The following is a 19,556-nucleotide window of genomic DNA, read 5'->3' as shown; positions in this document are numbered from 1 at the left end:
GGTGAGAACTGTAGGACTAAACTCTTGAAACTAGCATCCAAACATGACCATTCGTCAAATCCTGAAACTAGAAATAAAATAGAAAGATTAACTGAGATTGAAACTACGTCTCTGTCTGTCTGTCTGTTTGTCTGTCTCTGTCACACACACACACACACACACACACACACACACACACACACACACAACCAGCTGTCTGATGGAAAATCCTGGGATACTTATCTTATAGTCCACAGATACCTTCTATTTGGTTAATATAACTCGGAACAGATCACAATACCTCTCGCTCGCACCTCTATCCGATTAGGTGTTGCTCATAAAACGAATTCTCAAGTACCCTTTATATTATTGTGAGCCAAAAAATGTATTGTTTTGCAGCTATCTGCTCTGATCAGCTCATCTAATCAACGTACATGATCTATTGACGATCACGCCGTTTTTAGAACAAAACTATTTCTTTTCAAAACATATAAATATTTATTGCCTACACAATACACAAGAAGAACAGAGAGTCACTCCCTATGACAAACACAGTGAAATTAACTAGGAGTGTCACTACTGGCGATTGCATTCACACGCATACAGCACAACACACACACACACACACACACACACACACACACACACACACACACACACACACACACACACACACACACACACACACACACACACACACACCACACACACACACACACACACACACACGCACACACACACACACAACCAGCCCAATCGTGTGTAGAAATGAAATAAAAAAAAAAAGAATACAAAATGTAATTAGAGTGCGCGCGCACACACGTCCACACACACACACACACACACACACACTTGCACATTCACACTTTCACAGAGGCAAGACACACGTAGCAGGCTTTTTTAATATTCAACAGATTTTAATATAGCGCACTTGTCACTTAATGCCCTCGGTCTTACCGTAAAAATGAACAAAACATTGGTTAACGAAGGACCAAGATGGTTAATGATTGTAAGTTATTGTCATTATCTGTTGATAATGTCTATTTTTTTTCTATTTTAATGTATTCCATAGTTTCGACAAGTTTTGGTGCACCTGAGCACTGTATATAATAATTTCATTATATATATATATTTTGAGAACTTGTGATGTTTTTGTTTACATTTTAGATAGTAGTAATAACTTATTTAGAGCCAGGTGAGCCCGGATTGATCAGCCCCTTGATTAAAAGCCTTCTATCCGTGATCGCCGATTGTTTTGTTTTCGTCAGGTAGGTCCAGGTACAGGTGTTTCTCGGACCCGATTATCCAGTGTTTCGGTTTCCTTTTTAAGATGATTAGGTTGAGTTTGAGAGATTTGGTTGCTATTTCTAACAAATCAATCCAATATGTAAGTGTTGAAGGAAGCTCCGGGGCTAAGATTTTATTTGGTAGCAATTGTATAATGTTCTGGATTCCTTTTTTAGTGATAGTTAATGAATAACTTTATCAAGGTAGTAGTTTTTACGCTACCAATCAACTATAGTCAGTGAGCGCCTGAAATAGGTAAACAAAAACTACTAGATTTCTTTTGACTTATTTCTTTTAGCGTGAAATTTTAAACTGGACACTAACTTTTAGCTGGGTTGTTTTTAGCAATGCAGGTTTTGGGACGGTCTTTGGAAGTTTTGTTTTGAACATAATTCTTAATGGCATTCTTTACAACAACAACAACAACAATGATGATAATAATAATAATAATAATAATAATAATAATAATAATAAATTAAGGAAAAGTTTGTACTTCGGTGACCCAGTTGTCGTCACATCCAACCCGGCCCTATGTAGCTAATACCTATTTCTTTACTGCCCACAAGGGGCTACACACAGAGGGGACAAACGGATTAAGTCGATTATATCGACTTCAAGTGTGTAACTGGTACTTATTTAATCGACCCCGAAAAGATGAAAGGCAAAGTCGACCTCGGCGGAATATGTTGCTAATACTGGTTTCAAATTTTGGCACAAGGTCAGTAGTTTCGGGGGAGGGAGTGCTCAGCCGGTATTCTATTGGTCCCGAAAGGATGAAAGGCAAAATCGACCACGGCGGAAATTGAACCGTGTTGCTAATATTACTCTTTAATTCTCTTTTAACATCACACACCGAATCGATATTCATTTCTTTATGGAGACTTTGAAAGCATCTATAGTGATACAGTTCTATATTTAAGAGATGAGGTATTATGTACGTTATTCACTTTATTTACATTTGACGGATATTTGTCCTCATCTTGTTTGTTGTTAACACAACGTTTCGGCTGATATACACTCCAGCCTTCATCAGGTGTCTAGGGGAAATTTCGAACCTGAGTTCTAATTACTAAGGTATTTTTCGATGTTGTTATTATTATTATTATTATTATTATTATTTTTATTATTATTGAGGTCACTGCCTAGAATTGAACTCGGAATCTTGGGGTTAGTTGCCCGCACTCTTAACCACTACAGGCATATGGTGTACAGGTTAAGAGCGCGGGCTACTAACCCCAAGATTCCATGTTCAATTCCAGACAGTGACCTGAATAATAATAATAATAATAATAACAACGAAAAATGCCTTAGGAATGAGAACCCAGGTTCGAAATTTGCCCAAGACACCTGATAAAGGCTGGAGGGTATATCAGCCGAAACATTGTGTTAACAACAAATGAGGTCAAATATCCATCAAATGTAAATAATGTAACTATAGTGATGTCGGGGTTATCCATTTTTGGTGGTAATGTTGGCCCTGCTGACACACTATAATTTAGTTAGTATGAGAAAGAAGGAAGTCCCTGTATCTGCTCATAACAACAAGAAGATAAAATTCACGAGACGTTTGTCATAATTTTTATTACTGGAGGTAATGTGTTCATATACAAGGTTAATAGAAGGAAGCTTATAACACTACATGAATATACATTATTTACAATTGACTGATATTTCTCCTCATCTTGTTTGTTGTTAACACAACATTTCTGCTGATATACCCACCAGCCTTCATCAGGTGTCTTGGGCAAATTTCGAACCTGGGTTCTCATTCCTAAGGTATTTTTCAATGTTGCTATTATTTAATGTTTGACTTTTGCTTTGCATTTGTACAAGTTGGCTCCAAGTTTCACTCAGAGATCTCAAGAGACAACAAGTTGGAAGTTCATGTTGGTGTTATGTCTAGGGTGCTATATATTTGGTTTTGTACATAGTGTTGTTCTAGAGAATGTTTAAGAAACCATAAGAAAATTATGTTTGTTTTAAAACTTGATATTACATAGAAAGTATTTTGCGTAGGATATGGGCAGTTCTTATGAGCACTATCTTTTGAATGTACTGATGGCTTTATAAGAGACTGAATTTTGTGTACCGTGATGGAGGTAGCCTATTGATCTGCCACACGAATTTCAGGAAGCTAGCTAGCCACCTGGTAACCTATCAATCAGGTGACTCTGCTAGCCAGATTGATTTCATTCCCACCAGACACGGGAAGCATGGTTGCCCTTAAATACAAAGACCCTCTCTGGTGAAGAATGTACCCCACAGCATAAACTAGTTATTAGTGACTTTAGATTCGAGGGTAGAAGGATGCCAAAAAGCAGACCAACCTGGAAAAGAAGGACTTGGAAACTAAAGAACACTTCACATGGTCAGAGATTTAGGGATATCCTTACCAAGAAATTTGATGATAGGGAGGAGGAGCTACAGTCCTGTGACATAAAAGGCAGCTGGGAATTCCTGCAAGACAGCTTGCTGAGTGCCACAGACCAAATCTGTGGCTAGTGCAAAGTCCCTTTCAGACATAGGGTAACATGATGGTGGAACAATACTGTAAACAGAGCTGTTGGAGCAAAGAAACAGGCTTGGAAGGCCTGGAAGAGTGGGGCTAACAGGAGAATGTATCAGATAACCTGAAGGGAAGCTAGGAGACAGGTATATATAGCCATTGATGCTACATTTCTGGTAAGCAACTGCAGGAGAAATAACTAGCCAAAGATAAACCTCTGTACTTGGCTTTTGTTGACTTGGAGAAAGCTTTTGACAGGGTTCCCCAATCCCTTATTTGGTGGTTAAAGCAGAAACTGGGGATAGATGAGTGGTCGGTAAGAGCTGTACAAGCCCTGTACAGGAATGCTGTCAGTAAGGTGAGGGTTGGCAATGAGTATAGTAAAGAATTCTGGGTAGAAGTAGGGGTTCACCAAGGATCAGGCCTCAGCCCCGTTTTATTCATCATAATCCTCCAGGCAATAACAGAGGAATTCAAGACAGGCTGCCCCTGGGAGCTCCTCTATGCTGATGGTCTTGCTCTAATTGCCAAGTCACTGCCAGGACTAGAAACGAAGTTTAAGGTGTGAAAGCAAGGTCTAGAATTGAAGGGCTTTAGGGTTATCCTAGGAAAAACCAAAGTCTTAGTAAGCATTTCGTCTGGTGTGCTAACAATTCTGCCAGCTTGCTGCCTTTAAAGATTCTAGTCTTAATCTTGTGAACAATGCTCATCATGGTTAATTCCACACAAGAGCTCTATACAAATTGGTAACAATTTTGCATGTATACATGATGTTTTAATTCTATGAAATAATTGTATTTAAAACTAGCAGTATCGTCCAGCGTTGCTCGGGTTTGTAAGGGAAATAACTATATAAGCATTTTTAGAGAGTTACTTCCCTTATATAAACCGAGCAAAAAATGCATTAAAAGTGTGGAAAAATGATCCTAAATTTTTTTTAAATCGTAGATTCATCGTAGACATGCGCTAATACACAGAAGGGCTTGATATGAATCACGACTATAAGATACCCGCTTTTGGTTAAACTGCACTGCAAAATGTGGGAGTAGTTAGGAATCTAAATCGGAGTAGACAGACACACACACAACTTCAGTTTTATATATAAAGATTAATTTTGCTCTCATGATTTTCCTCTTTCTTAGATGAAAACCGTTCATATTTTCACTTCCTGTATCACAATCTGTGTGTGTGTGTGCCCTGTAATATTTATTATACTTTCCTTTCTTTTTCAGATTTTGTGGTTGGCAGGAAATATTGGCATGTTTACTTATAGCTTTCTGAAATTCCATAATTCCAAGGAATATTACTATTTGAATGTTATAACTGGGGTATCTATTTTGAATCTTTTTCTTTTATCTTTTACTGGTTCCAGTCATTAGACAGCTGCCATGCTGGGGCACTGCCTAGAAGAATTTTTAGTTGAATGAATTGATCACAGTATTTCTTTCTTTTAAAGCTTGATACTTATTCAATTGGTCTCTTTTACTGAACTGCTAAGTTCATGAGGATGTAAACACACAAACACATAATATATATATATATATTATATATATATATATTATATATATATATATATATATATGTATATAAATATACAAATTGAGATAGGGGTTGTAAATGCAACCCTCTATGGGATAATGTATATCCAATATACTGCTAGTGAAGTACCCAACAAAGTTAATACATAAATGTTAATGATTGCGACGCAATCAATTCATTTACTGTATTATATGGGCAAAGGTAAAATGATTTACCACAAATTACTAATACAAGATAAGAAAATGGAGAAATACATCTAAATCAAAGATCAATTACCAGATAATACTCAATCACATACTTTATTAAACCACCACATAAGAGATTGTAGGGTTAAATATAAAAAAGCAGAACAAATCAGTGTACATAAAGGAATGTACATAATAAAGTGTACATAAAAGAGCAATGTTGTATAATAAGTAGAATATATATAAAAGAGAATATAAATACAAGTAAATATGAATATAAGTATAAATTAGATCTTACAGCTGTTTCGGCCATGTCGATAATTATGTCTCATTTTACCAACATTAGCCCTTTATGGTTGGTCAATATATAGATATAAATGAGACATTAACAAAAATATCACAAGGCCTCTTCGGAGATTATGTAATATAACTCAGTCTACATATATACCCACATGGGTGTGGGTGCGTACCCACAATACAACATATATATATATATATATACATATGAGTGCATATACTCACACTCCTATACATATAAAAATATACATTTACATAATGATATAAATAAATAATATAAATTAGTAGACCTATATATGTGTTCCACACTCAATGTCTCAGTTTTTCGACTTAATATTGTGATAATAAACATACACAAATTAATACCTAGATGCAAATATACATAGTCAATAGTACATTATATTACTTCATAATAGTTTCTAAAGTGTCATTAGAGTTAGTATCATTATCGTTGTCAATACCATTAATGTAATTAATGTTATCATTGTTATCATTCATAATATTATTAATAACTCTTACATTATGATCCAGAGCGGAATATATGTATGTCCGTGTTCCAGTTAATAATTTTCCTTATGGCATAAATACACTATTGGGTTTGAATTTAAAATTATCATTATCTTCCTCACAGTTGGTCAATTGAGAACCGCCCGACCTCCACCACACTGTACAAGCAAAACATACACATCCACATCTAACCCTAAAACCATACATCCACACAGAGACTCACACACACATGTACACACACATGAATACACCCCTACACATCTCTCCAATAAAATGGAGAGTGCATGTCTGTCATCGTATTGCTTATAGACAAATCAGTACAGGCAGCAGTGTCTAACACTAACACACACACTCACATGCACATCCGCATACACGCATAAATATTAATACACTTTCCTATACTGTGTCAGGGAACTTTCGCACACACACACACACATATATATATTTTTAAATATATATCTGCGCACTCATACGTACAAATAAAAACTCATATTTATATCTACCCACGAATGAATATTCGCATATGCATATATACACATCCTAGTACGCACCTGCGTGCTTATATGTGTAATAAAAACATACATCCGTACATCCACCCACGATCATACCCATATGTACAAAGACATATATACTTACACATACACATTTTCACACACCTACAGAGGTTACTATTAATTTAGAAAAAGTTTATTAATTATAAGTTAAATTAATTATAGATTAGTAAGTGCCTAATAAACAAAAATAAATAATTAAATAAATAAATATGAATATATATATACATATACATACATATATATATATATACATATACATACATATATATATATATTAATCAAAATAAAAACATGATGCCAAGGATTCAGCGGTACATATGTTTCGGGCCTTTATTAGACGGATTTATAACAATGCATAATGTATGTCTGTGGCCTTCTTCAGCCGCACACAACAACTTTCACAAGGACATGTATTACATCAAAAATTCTTGGTTGGGGATGCAAATCCTCTCATTCGCGTACGACATAATGTGGCAACAGCATAAAAATGAAGCGTCCATCTCGTTCTTCTCTTAATGTAGAATGTACACCACCAAACGGTATATACAGGTGCTTACAATTATCAAGTACTCACCCCGAATTTCTATATATATATATAATATATATATATATATATACATATCCATGTATAGATAAATAGATAAATAAAATGGAATACAAATTAAGGAGGGCATAAAGATAAACCTAATATAGTAAGTATAAATGGATACGCCGGGATGCACCCATATGCACATCCATGTGCATGCATGCCCTCTTTTATATATATTCTACTTATTATACAACATTACTCTTTTATGTACACTTTTTTATGTACATTCCTTTTTGTACACTGATTTGTTCTGCTTTTTTATATTTAACCCTACAATCTCTTATGTGGTGGTTTAATAAAGTATGTGATTGAGTATTATCTGCTAATTGATATTTGATTTAGATGTATTTCTCCATTTTCTTATCTTGTATATATATATATATCTATATATGTATATCACCGTGACTGACCAGGCTATCAGATGCTGCTACACATCGCTGGTCACAATGCGTTTCGCATTGTTTTAGCCTTCAAATGACGCCACCCCGCTGGCTAAGCGAGCAGGCCAACAGAAGAAAGAGAGAGAGAAAGTTGTGACGAAAGAGTACAGCAGGGATCGCCACCACCCTCTGCCGGAGCCGCGTGGAGCTTTAGGTGTTTTCGCTCAATAAACACTCACAACGCCCGGTCTGGGAATCGAAACCGCGATCCTACAACCGCGAGTCCACTGCCGTAACCACTGGGCCATTGCGCCTCCATATATATATGTATATATTGTATATATATATATATATATATATATATATATATATAATATATATATATATATATATATATATATATATATGTATATATATGTGTGTGTATATATATATATAGTATGTGACCTTGTCTGTATCACTAGCGATTTTTTTCCCCTTTCTTCCCTTCTCAGGATCTTTCCTTCTCCTATGTTTCTGACGAAGAGCACCGCTCGAAACGTCAAACCCTCCTTCTTCCCTTCTTTCCTGAGCGTCCAATAATACTTTATTTGTTCCACGTCCTTGCGTTGTTTTTTTTTTGTTTTTGTTTTCTTGTTTGGATTAACTATATATATATTATATATATATAAATATACATACATGTATGTTTATATGTGTATATATATATATATATATATATATATATATATACATATATATATATATGTATATATATATATATTATATATGTATATATGTATATATTATATATATATATATATATATTGTATATATATATATATACATACATGTATGTTTATATGTATATATATATATGTGTATATATCTATATATATATATACACATACACACATACATGAAAATATATATATATATTGTCAGTGCATCATATATCTGAAAAAGCACACCCTAAAGCATAGAGCAGTAATGTATTTATAAGCAGTTAAGTATAATGTCCAGTCATAGAGTGACCAATGGTTTCACATCCATATATATACACACCACATATATATATATATATATATATATATGCTTCAAATGTACCAAAAACAAAAGACAGAGACAGGTGAGGTAACATCAAATAATGTTTAATAGTTTGATGCTCAAGAAAAATGGGAAAGTCTTTGACATTTTAAGCGTATGTTCTTTGACAGAAAAGAGTAAGGAGATGGATGGATGGATGAATGGGTTTTAAAGGCTCTGAGGAAACTATAACATGAGTACTCAGCTCTGAGTGCACTGGTTCTTATAGCAGAAACAGCTGTGAACTAATGAAGTACATTACACAATGCTAGTTCCTTTATCATACAGTAATTTGCATATCATTGTTGCTTTAATGTCGACTTTGCCATGCTTATATGGGTTGGACAGAATTTGTTGGGGTAGGCTTTCAATGGCTGGATGCCCTTGCTGTCACCAACTCTCACCCATTTCCATGCAAGGTAATATTTCTCCATGACTGGATATATTTTCATGGAAGATTGAAATCGAAAGACACAACTTGCATAACAGTGGCACTTGTTTACAACTATCACATTAAGGCAAGGAAAGAGAGAGAGAGAGAGGAGGCGGGCTTCTTTCAGTTTATGCTTACTAAATCCAACCACAAGGCTTTGATCAGCCTGGGGCTATAGTAGAAGACACCATTGTACCAATGAAAGACACTCAGGTACCATGCAATAAGCCTGAACTTGGAATCATGTTTAGAAAATATTTTTACATGTACCTACCTACACACACACACACACACACACACACACTCATGCATGCACACATGCATACTTGTTTACATACATATGTACACACACACACCTGCAATACACTGGTACACTCACACATACATGCATACATACATACACACACATGTACATATGCACATATGTATAAGTGTGTGTATGTACACACACACCTGCAATACACTGGTACACTCACTCGCACATACACACACACACATGTACATATGCACATATGTATAAGTGTGTGTATGTTAGTTAGTTAGTTAGTTAATTTGGCTCAAAAGCAAATAGCAAGGCCATGTAGGGGGACATGGAGTTAAGTACAGGGTGGTGTTCATGTAAAGAGTTCAGGCCACTTGAGGTCAAGGGAGGCTTTGAACAAAGCGGTCGTCGGCATCTTCACCATCTCGTCTGGCAGCTTGTTCCACGGATCCGCAACCCGGACGGAGAAAGCTCCTCTCCTTCGATTGAGATGAAATCGTCGCAGGTAGAGCTTTTCGGAATGACCCCGCAGCCGACGCTCTGGAGCAGGAGTGAAGAACAGCTCTTTCGAGAGGTTACACTTTCCGCTTATGTACACAGACACACACACACACATACAGAGTTCAACAAAATCTCTCCATTTGGAAGAATGTTTTAACCTCCAATTTCTGGTTTGGCATCGTCTCTGTGGCTGCGTACCCTGTCTCTATGGTCTCTATGGCTGGGTACCCTTTCCAATTTGAACTACTTTTAAAGCAGATTGCAAAAAGCAAATTTGTCAAGGTATTCATCCAGTTGCTGTGTTTAAAAATGCAGTATATATATATGTTATTCCTTTTATATTAGAAGAAACATAAATGAAAATAAATGGCTGACCGTTAGTAAGGAGAGACACACAAATAAGAAAGAAGAAAGCAAAGGACCACTGATGAGGTCACAGAAGTGTGATGAAAGAACTCTGGCCGAAATAAGATTAAGATTAATGTAAAAAATAAATAACGCTGAAGCAAATTAACACCAAATATATTGTGCGTGTGTTTTTATTGGCTAAACTAGCAAAATGACCATTCCTAAATACAACAATAAGTGAAAATAAATATCTATATATATATTTCTATGAAATGAAAATGTTTCTACTTTATATTACAGGCTAATTTACCAGCAGCAAGAGGAAGTGCCGCCTGTTTGAATCTTAACTCTATGTTAATACTCTTCCCAATTTGTCGCAATTTTCTCAACTTTATAAGAGGCTCATTCGTAAGTAATATCTTTTACATACTTAGCCATTTTTTCTTCTCAAGCTGGAAACTAACTTGTTATTTTTATGATGAATGAACAAAAACGAGAAAAAATGCAACAAGAACAAGTTTTCATGCTTTAAAAAGTGGAAAAAGAAAAAAGGCCCTTTGACGTTTTGGACATAGAGTCCTTCATCAGAAAATAGAAGAAAGAAAAAGAGAAGGGTAGTACAAAGAAGGAAAGAGAAAAGAGGGTTTGAATGAGAAATGCAGTTCTATGGAGTAAGTTATGAAGAAAGGATGAGACAGGCAAGTGTCCGTGTAAGGAGAAGGGCTTGATGGGTGTGGTGAGTTGTGTGGGGTACACATGGTTGATTGGTGGGTGAGTTGAGTTGAGTGGGATATGAATGTAGTAATGGTAAGAGGAAGGCTTGGAAGCATAAAAAATGGGAGTAACAGTGGAGAAAATGGTGTGAGATAAAAGTAGGGAGAGGTAGAGGGAAAGTTACAAAGTGGATAAAGATGGAAAAATAACTAATTATGTAACTATAAAAAATACTTATGTAAATATAAAAGAAAAAAAAACACATGAGTATGTAAAAAGGCATTGAGAAGGAGAACAGAATACTCTAAGAAATATCAAGTGGTAATATTTACCCCTACTTTAACATGGATGTTCTGTTAGGACAAACTGTACTGCAGTAGATACCTATTTCTTTACTACCCACAAGGGGCTACACACAGAGGGGACAAACAAGGACAGACAAAGGGATTAAGTCGATTATATCGACTCCAGTGCGTAACTGGTACTTAATTTATCGACCCTGAAAGGATGAAAGGCAAAGTCGACCTCGGCGGAATTTGAACTCAGAACGTAGTGGCAGATGAAATGCCTATTTCTTTACTACCCACAAGGGGCTAAACATAGAGGGGACAAACAAGGACAGACAAAGGGATTACATCGACCTCAGTGCGTAACTGGTACTTAATTTATCGACCCCGAAAGGATAAAAGGCAAAGTCGACCTCGGGGAATTTGAACTCAGAACGTAGCGGCAGACGAAATACTGCTAAACATTTCGCCCGGCGTGCTAACGTTTCTGCCAGCTCACCGCCTTATCTACTGCTGTAGATACAATGAGAGAAACTTTCACATTGACTTTTGGTGCAAAATGCACTCAAAGAGTGCATTTTTGCACCAAAAACCAATATGAGAATTTCTCTCATGGTATTGCACTGTAGTTTGTTCTAGTAGAACATCCAAGTTTAAGTGGGGATAAATATTATCTCTGCCTTTATTGCTAATATATATATTTTTAAAGAAATCTATATATCTATAGTGCACATGGTTATTGAAAAAGGGAGAGTTGTGAAAGGAAGGGATGATTATGAAAAGGATATAAAAAGAGAGAAGTTATTTAACAGAAACAGGTATGGTGAGAAAAGTTGTAAAGTCAATAAAATGGAACAGGAAGGATTCTGTTGAAACACAGAGAGGACTGGAACCGAAGAATTAAAATGTATAGATATGCAGCTTGTGGAAGAGAAGTTTGTAGTCCATATTCCGGACTACATCAAACTCAACCATTAACTAAAAAAAATGCAGTTTCTTCTGACTGTCTTTTTTATAAAATGCTACTAAAATGTCCTTTGCTCTTCCGAACTAACTAGCTGCTTATACTTTTCACCTATTCCACCTGTCTCTCGTTCTCTTGTCACCCGAATTGTGTGCTTCACTTCTCAGAGTCTGTACTCTTTTACTCTTTTATTTGTTTCAGTCATTTGACTGCGGCCATGCTGGAGCACCGCCTTTAGTCGAGCAAATCGACCCCGGAACTTATTATTTGTAAGCCTAGTACTTATTCTTTCGGTCTCTTTTGCCGAACTGCTAAGTTACTGGGATGTGAACACACCAGCATCGGTTGTCATGCGATGTTGGGGGGACAAACACAGACACACAAACATGCACACACACACACACACCACACACACACACACATACATACATATATATATATATATATATATATATATACATACACATATATACGACGGGTTTCTTTCAGTTTCCGTCTGCCAATCCACTCACAAGGCTTTGGTCGACCTGAGGCTATAGTAGAAGACACTTGCCCAAGGTGCCACACAGTGGGACTGAACCCGGAACAATGCGGCTGGTAAGCAAGCTACTTATCACACAGCCACTCCTACGCCTAAACGCTCTTGTACTAAACACTTTATCAATCTCATGAAACTCCTGAGTCTGTAAAGATTATTAATGCTGCTGCTCTATCTATCAAAAGGAAAACTAGGGGCAACTTTCACGTTTACCTTTAATTCATTCAGGTGTGCAAAGCTGTACGAAGAACCTTTGACGACAACATCTTATACCATAAACTATGTGCCTACATGATCTGTTTGCAAACAGGTAAGTCCTGTTTCAAATCTCTGCAGCTACAAAGCCCAAGTAGCTCTCATCACACTTCCATATATATATATATATATATATAAGTAGTTGAATGAATTATCTTAGTATGGATAATTCGGTTAACCGATACCCAGGTAGCAAATTTACGTCAGAAAGCACGGTTGAAGCTACATGCCAAGGGCAGAAATCACGTGCTTTCGTGTGGAAATTTGCGTGTTTTTTTACTATAGATAAATGAAAGAATGGAGTCGAACGACAATTTAACAAAATTCCTTTATTCTCAACACATGTTTCGAAGACTGCATATTCTTAATTCCGAAGGAATAAAAGGTGCATTCGTCTTCTCATCAGAAGACGGCATAATGCACCCTTTATTCCTTCGGAATTAAGAATATGCAGTCTTCGAAACATGTGTTGAGAATAAAGGAATTTTGTTAAATCGTTGTTCGACTCCATTCTTTCATTTATCAATATATATATATAATATATATCTTTCTCTTATTTGTTATCTCTTTTACCTTTTATCTTTTACTTGTTTCAGTCATTAGACTGTGGCCATGCTGGGGCACTACCTTCAGGAATTTTAATTTAAACAAATCAACCCCAGTATTCACTTTATTTTTTAAGCCTAGTACATACTCTAATGGTCTCTTGGTGAACCGTTAAGTTACAGGGATGTAAACACACCAACACCGGTTGTCAAGTGGTGGTGGGGGACAAACACAGACATAAAGACACACACACACATGATGGGCTTCTTTTATTTTCCGTCTACCAAATCCACTCACAAGGCTTTGGTGCACCAGAGGCTATAGTAAAAGACACTTGCCCAAGGTGCCATGTGGTGAGACTGAACCTGGAACCATGTGGTGGGGAAGCAAGCTTCTTACCCACACAGCCGTACCTGCACCTGTTACTTGATGTTTCTGTTTATTATTTATTATTTCCGTATTGTAAATAAAACTCAAAAATCTTACGTCTCTGCTTATGATCGGAGTGGTGTGTCTAGTGAGTCTGAATACTGTTATTCAGACACACTGTGCTAAGTAACTAATATACTAATGCTTTAAATTGAATTATCTTTTAAAATAATGTTTAGAGAGAGAGGCACAGGTATGGTTGTGTGGTAAGAAGTTTGCTTCTCAACCACACGGTTCTAGGTTCAGTCTCACAGTGTGACACCTTGGGCTAGTGTCTTCTACTATAGTCTCAGGCTGACCAAAGCCTTGCGAGTGGATTTGGTAGACAGAACTGAAAGAAGCCCATTGTATATATATATATATGTTAATAAATAAAACATATGCATATATATATACATATTTGTACGTACCTACCTCTACATGTATATATACATGCATATATGAGTACAGGACACATATATACATATATATATATATATGTATATATGTCGCCATGATAGATCGTTAGCCGCTACACACATTTTTCTCTCTCCTTGTTTTTTTCTGCGTATCTTTCTGTAGAAGAGTGTAGGCTCAAAACGTAAAAGACTATTCCTGAGCTTTATACTAATACATCTGTTTGTTTTGTACACCACCTGTCTTCGTCTTTTGTTTTTTTCGTAGACTCTCCCTATATATACATATATATATATATATATAGGCACAGAAGTGGCTGTGTGGTAAGAAGTTTGCTTCCCAACCACATGGTTCTAGGTTCAGTCTCACAGTGGGACACCTTGGGCTAGAGTCTTCTACTATAGTCTCAGGCTGACCAAAGCCTTGGGACTGAAAGAATGAAAGGTGAAGTCACCCTCAGTGGGATTTGAACTCACAACATAAAGATGGATGAAATGCTGCTAAGCATTTTGCCCAGCGTGCTAACGATTCTGTTAGCTCACCACCCACCTTAGTGGTGCTTGTAATAATGGTTTCTTAAATGAGTAGAAGGCCAGAAATTATGAGGAGAGGGAACAGTCAGTGATATCATCCCCAGTTCTTGACTGGTTCTTGTAAGGGTAAAAAAAGGGTAAAAACCTCCTTATGAATGATGATGGGATTGCACCCAGAGAGTTCTCCTCCCAGTAACATTTTCTATTGAAGACTAGCAGTTGCCCATGCATACAAGTTTCCCCTCTTCCCACCACCGATGTTATCCAAGAGAAAGGCAAATGCCAATACCGTTTGACACCAGTGACATTGCAACTCATTTCTACAGCTGAGTGAACTGGAGCAACATGAAATAAAGTGTCCTGCTCAAGAGCACAACATACAACCCAGTCCGGGATTCGAACTCACTATCTCATGATTGTGAACCCAATGCTTTAACCACTGAGCCATATTCCTTCTCTGGTTCTTGTAATAACTTGTATTTGGCATGAAATGTTTGTTGAAGAATTACTTTGAGCAATAAATTTTGTTTCAGAATGCTGTGTAGTCACTTGTTGGTCACTTGTTTTCAGTGGATTATTCCAAGTACTAAAATTTTCGGTAGAATCTTCACATTAGCTAAAAGAAAACCCTTAATAAGTTTACAAATTCCCTGTTTAGTATAATTTTTGTTTTTTTTCAGCCATTCATGTTGTCAGCCATTGTTTTAACTTGCAAAGGTTTGTGCAGTCCTATGACAGCCCTGACCCAAAGAAACGGGACCTGCTATTGGCATTGAGTCAACTTCCAATCAACAATACCAGTGATGGCTACATCAACCCTGTCCGAAGTGCACACTCAGTATGTAAAATGATTTTGCAACCTTTTGTTCTGCATGAAAACCTTACTATACTCTTTTCTCTTTTACTTGTTTCAGTCATTTGACTGCGGCCATGCTGGAGCACTACCTTCACTCTTTACTCTTTTACACTTTTACTCTTTTACTTGTTTCAGTCATTTGACTGCGGCCATGCTGGAGCACCGCCTTTAGTCAAGCAAATCGACCCTGGGACTTATTCTTTGTAAGCTCAGTACTTATTCTATCGGTCTCTTTTGCCGAACCGCTAAGTTACGGGGACGTAAACACACCAGCATCGGTTGTCAAGCAATGCTAGGGGGACAAACACAGACACAGAAACACATACACACACATACATATATATATATGTATATACATATATACGACAGGCTTCTTTCAGTTTCCGTCTACCAAATCCACTCACAAGGCATTGGTCGGCCCGGGGCTATAGCAGAAGACATTTGCCCAAGATGCCACTCAGTGGGACTGAACCCGGAACCACGTGGCTGGTTAGCAAGCTACTTACCACACAGCCACTCCTGCGCCTATATGTTCATATATTTTAAACAAAATTATAACCAATCTCCTTTGAATTTTAGAGTTCGTATCTCACATCCATTCCTCCGAAAGATCATCATCATCATCATCGTTTAACGTCCGCTTTCCATGCTAGCATGGGTTGGACGGTTCAACTGGGGTCTGGCAAGCTCGAAGGCTGCACCAGGCTCCAGTCTGATCTGGCAGTGTTTCTACTGCTGGATGCCCTTCCTAACGCCAACCACTCCGAGAGTGTAGTGGGTGATTTTATGTGCCACCGACACAGGTGCCAGACGAGGCTGGCAGACCGCCATGCTCGGATGGTGTTTTCTTATGTGCCACCGACACAGGTGCCAGACGAGGCTGGCGAACGGCCACGCTCGCATGGTGTTTTTATGTGCCACCGACACAGGTGCCAGATGAGGCTGGCAGACGGCCACGCTCGGATGGTGTTTTCTTATGTGCCACCGACACAGGTGCCAGACGAGGCTGGCAAACGGCCACGCTTGGATGTTGTTTGTTACGTGCCCACAGCACGGAGGCCAGTCGATGCGGTACTGGCTATATACTTAACAAGTATTGGTAATTTCTTATTTGATGTTCATAAAATTGAATTTGTTTTAGTTACAATTTCATTTCAGCTTGATTATCATGTTTCTTGGATGCCCTCGAACTCCTTGTTTTATTGTGAATCCCAACAAAATACTTCGAAGGGAGCTCGATAGTAACAGCTCCATATAGAAGCGATTCTGTATTCACTTTCCCCCTCCATGTATGATACTTGAGTAATTTCCTATTTGATGTTTGTGAAACCTTAGCGATCCAAAAAGATTATTACAATAAAATATTTCCCAATTACAAGTGGTTAAAGCATTGGGCTCACGATCATGAGATAGTGAGTTCAATTCCCGGACTGGGTTGTATGTTGTGTCTTGCTGATCAGCAGATAATCAATGAAAGACATACAATTATGACACTAGCTCGATCTTTGACAGATTCTGTGATTTGTATTGCTTGGTGTGCCTGCAATGGATTGTTGAAGAATTCCCACATGTGTCCTACATGAAACCCTATTCAAAATAAGTCTAATGTTTTTCTTTGCTTTTTACTTGCTGAGTGAACTGGAGCAACAGGAAATAAAGTGTCTTGCTCAAGAACACAATATACAACCCAGTCCAGGAATTGAACTCACTATCTCATGATTGTGAGCCTGATGCTTTAACCACTTGTAATTGGGAAATATTTTTTTGGAATAATCTTTTTGGATCGCTAAGGTTTTACAAACATCAAATAGGAAATTACTCAAGTATCATACATGGAGGGGGAAAGTGAATAGAGAATCGCTTCTATATGGAGCTGTTACTATTGAGCTCCCTTCAAAGTGAAAACCTTTTAGGGCTTACTCCACTACAGTATCTATAGCCTGTTCCCACCTGTTGAGAAATAATCTGTTCTATTGATACCGATCTATTATTTTCTGATATCTAGAGAGCGTGCCTGCTATTACTATGATATGCTGTTTCAACTCTTCTATTACCGTCCCAAATCTTTTCTCTTTGCCTAAGTATCTTTTCTTGAAGGAAGATTTGCATCTTGTATTTCTTAACTTGTTCAGTTTCCAGATTTCTATTCTGCTCAGATCTTGTCTTAAAGTCTTCCCTTTATCTTTTAGTCTTCTTTTCTACATTTGCTCTTTTCTAATCTTTCCCTGTGAGATATTCAATCCTCCTGCGTAGGTCAATAAGTTAGTGTCTTTTATATTTTTAATATCTCTCCTACTGATAACAGAATCTACTTTCCAAGTCATTTCTAGCAGCTTCCTTCTGTTGGTGCCTTTTAATGCTTCTTTGCTCGTTACTTCCTGCAACTCATCTAAACTCTTCTGATCTTCCTCACTTAAATCACTTAAGTCATTGGTGCCAGTTGTCCCTTCCTTATTGGTAGTACTATTGTTAATTTTTTTCTTTAGGTTCTTCTTTGGTTTCAGCTGTATCTCTTCTATGTTGTTGTTTGTCTTTCCCACTGCCTGGTCTTTCTTTTCCAGTTCTCTTGCGATCTCTTCTACCTCCAGTTTCTGTCATTCACTTTCTTCTCCTAATAGTATTAGCTTGATCAACTAATCCCTGCTCAGTCACTTTAAACATACCCTTCACTACCCAAAGTGCTAACATCCATTTCCTATAACCCCTTCTTTTAGGTCCACTTTCTAAGTAGCACTGCATCACTATCCTGTTTTCTTTGCTAGTCCACTTCCTCCTCCTTGCTCCATTATCTCCTGATGCTGTATTAAGATAACAGCTGTGGTCAGTCAGCATCTTTACTGAACCACTGCCTACCAAGAGGCCTTCCCTTAAAGGCCCAGCTTCATTTTCACTGTTACAACCAGCGTTTCTTCGGAAATTCCTGTCTCTCATAATCTGAGGTAAGGTAACGTTCGTCACCATCGTCATCGTCATCATTATTTTTCAACATCTGAAAGTTTCTAGCAACTTTCTATTGCATCATTTGTTGCACCTTTTTTGCTGGTGGGGTGGGGTGTGCTACAATTTTCCCCCCTTTTTGGGGGGGTCGTTGGGGATATTGTATTGTATCAGTACATTTTGTTATGGGGTTTGGTCTGAGTCTCCTGTTGTATTAGTTTTTATATTGTTTGTGTTGTGTTCTTCTGAATCAGCTTTCTATGGCACCTGTTGTGGGTTTTATTCAATTTGTTGGGTATTTACAGTATGAGTTTATTCTTGTATATTTTGGAGGGGTTCTTCTTTATCCGCTCAGTCGAAGTCGACTCTCAGTCACTCGATGGATCAGTGTCCTCCAGTCAGTTCTATCCTGGGCCGCTTCCTTCAGATTGGCCATGTCCATTCTGGTATCACTCCTGATGGTCTCAAGCCAGCGGGTTCTTGGTCGGCCTCTTCCTCTCTTGCCACTGACCATTCTGAGCATGATGTCCTTCTCCAGGGATTTTCTCCACATAATATGACCGAAATATGCCAATCTATGCTTGGTGATCCCAGCTTCTAGTGACATTTTCGGCCCTATCTGCTTAAGAACTTCTCCATTTGGGGGGGGGGGTGTTGCCTAGTAATGTG

The 19,556-nt window shown here is 37.5% G+C and overlaps 1 protein-coding gene across 2 annotated transcripts in view; it reads left to right on the top strand.

Moving 5' to 3' along the window:
- Positions 1-806: 806 nt before the first annotated feature.
- Positions 807-19,556, top strand: part of LOC115231335 (NADPH oxidase 1) — a 72,410-nt gene continuing 53,660 nt past the window's right edge. For both annotated transcript variants that reach the window (XM_036500040.1, XM_029801382.2), the window contains exons 1-5: positions 807-988; positions 5,005-5,100; positions 10,733-10,840; positions 13,164-13,245; positions 15,775-15,932. In XM_036500040.1, the coding sequence (XP_036355933.1) occupies positions 944-988; positions 5,005-5,100; positions 10,733-10,840; positions 13,164-13,245; positions 15,775-15,932 (489 nt within the window). In that variant the 5' untranslated portion in view covers positions 807-943. The remainder of the gene's footprint in view (positions 989-5,004; positions 5,101-10,732; positions 10,841-13,163; positions 13,246-15,774; positions 15,933-19,556) is intronic.

Source organism: Octopus sinensis, unplaced genomic scaffold (assembly GCF_006345805.1).
Source record: "Octopus sinensis unplaced genomic scaffold, ASM634580v1 Contig18261_ERROPOS534453, whole genome shotgun sequence".
Taxonomy (NCBI): domain Eukaryota; kingdom Metazoa; phylum Mollusca; class Cephalopoda; order Octopoda; family Octopodidae; genus Octopus; species Octopus sinensis.
This window is presented reverse-complemented; position numbering and strand designations above follow the sequence as displayed.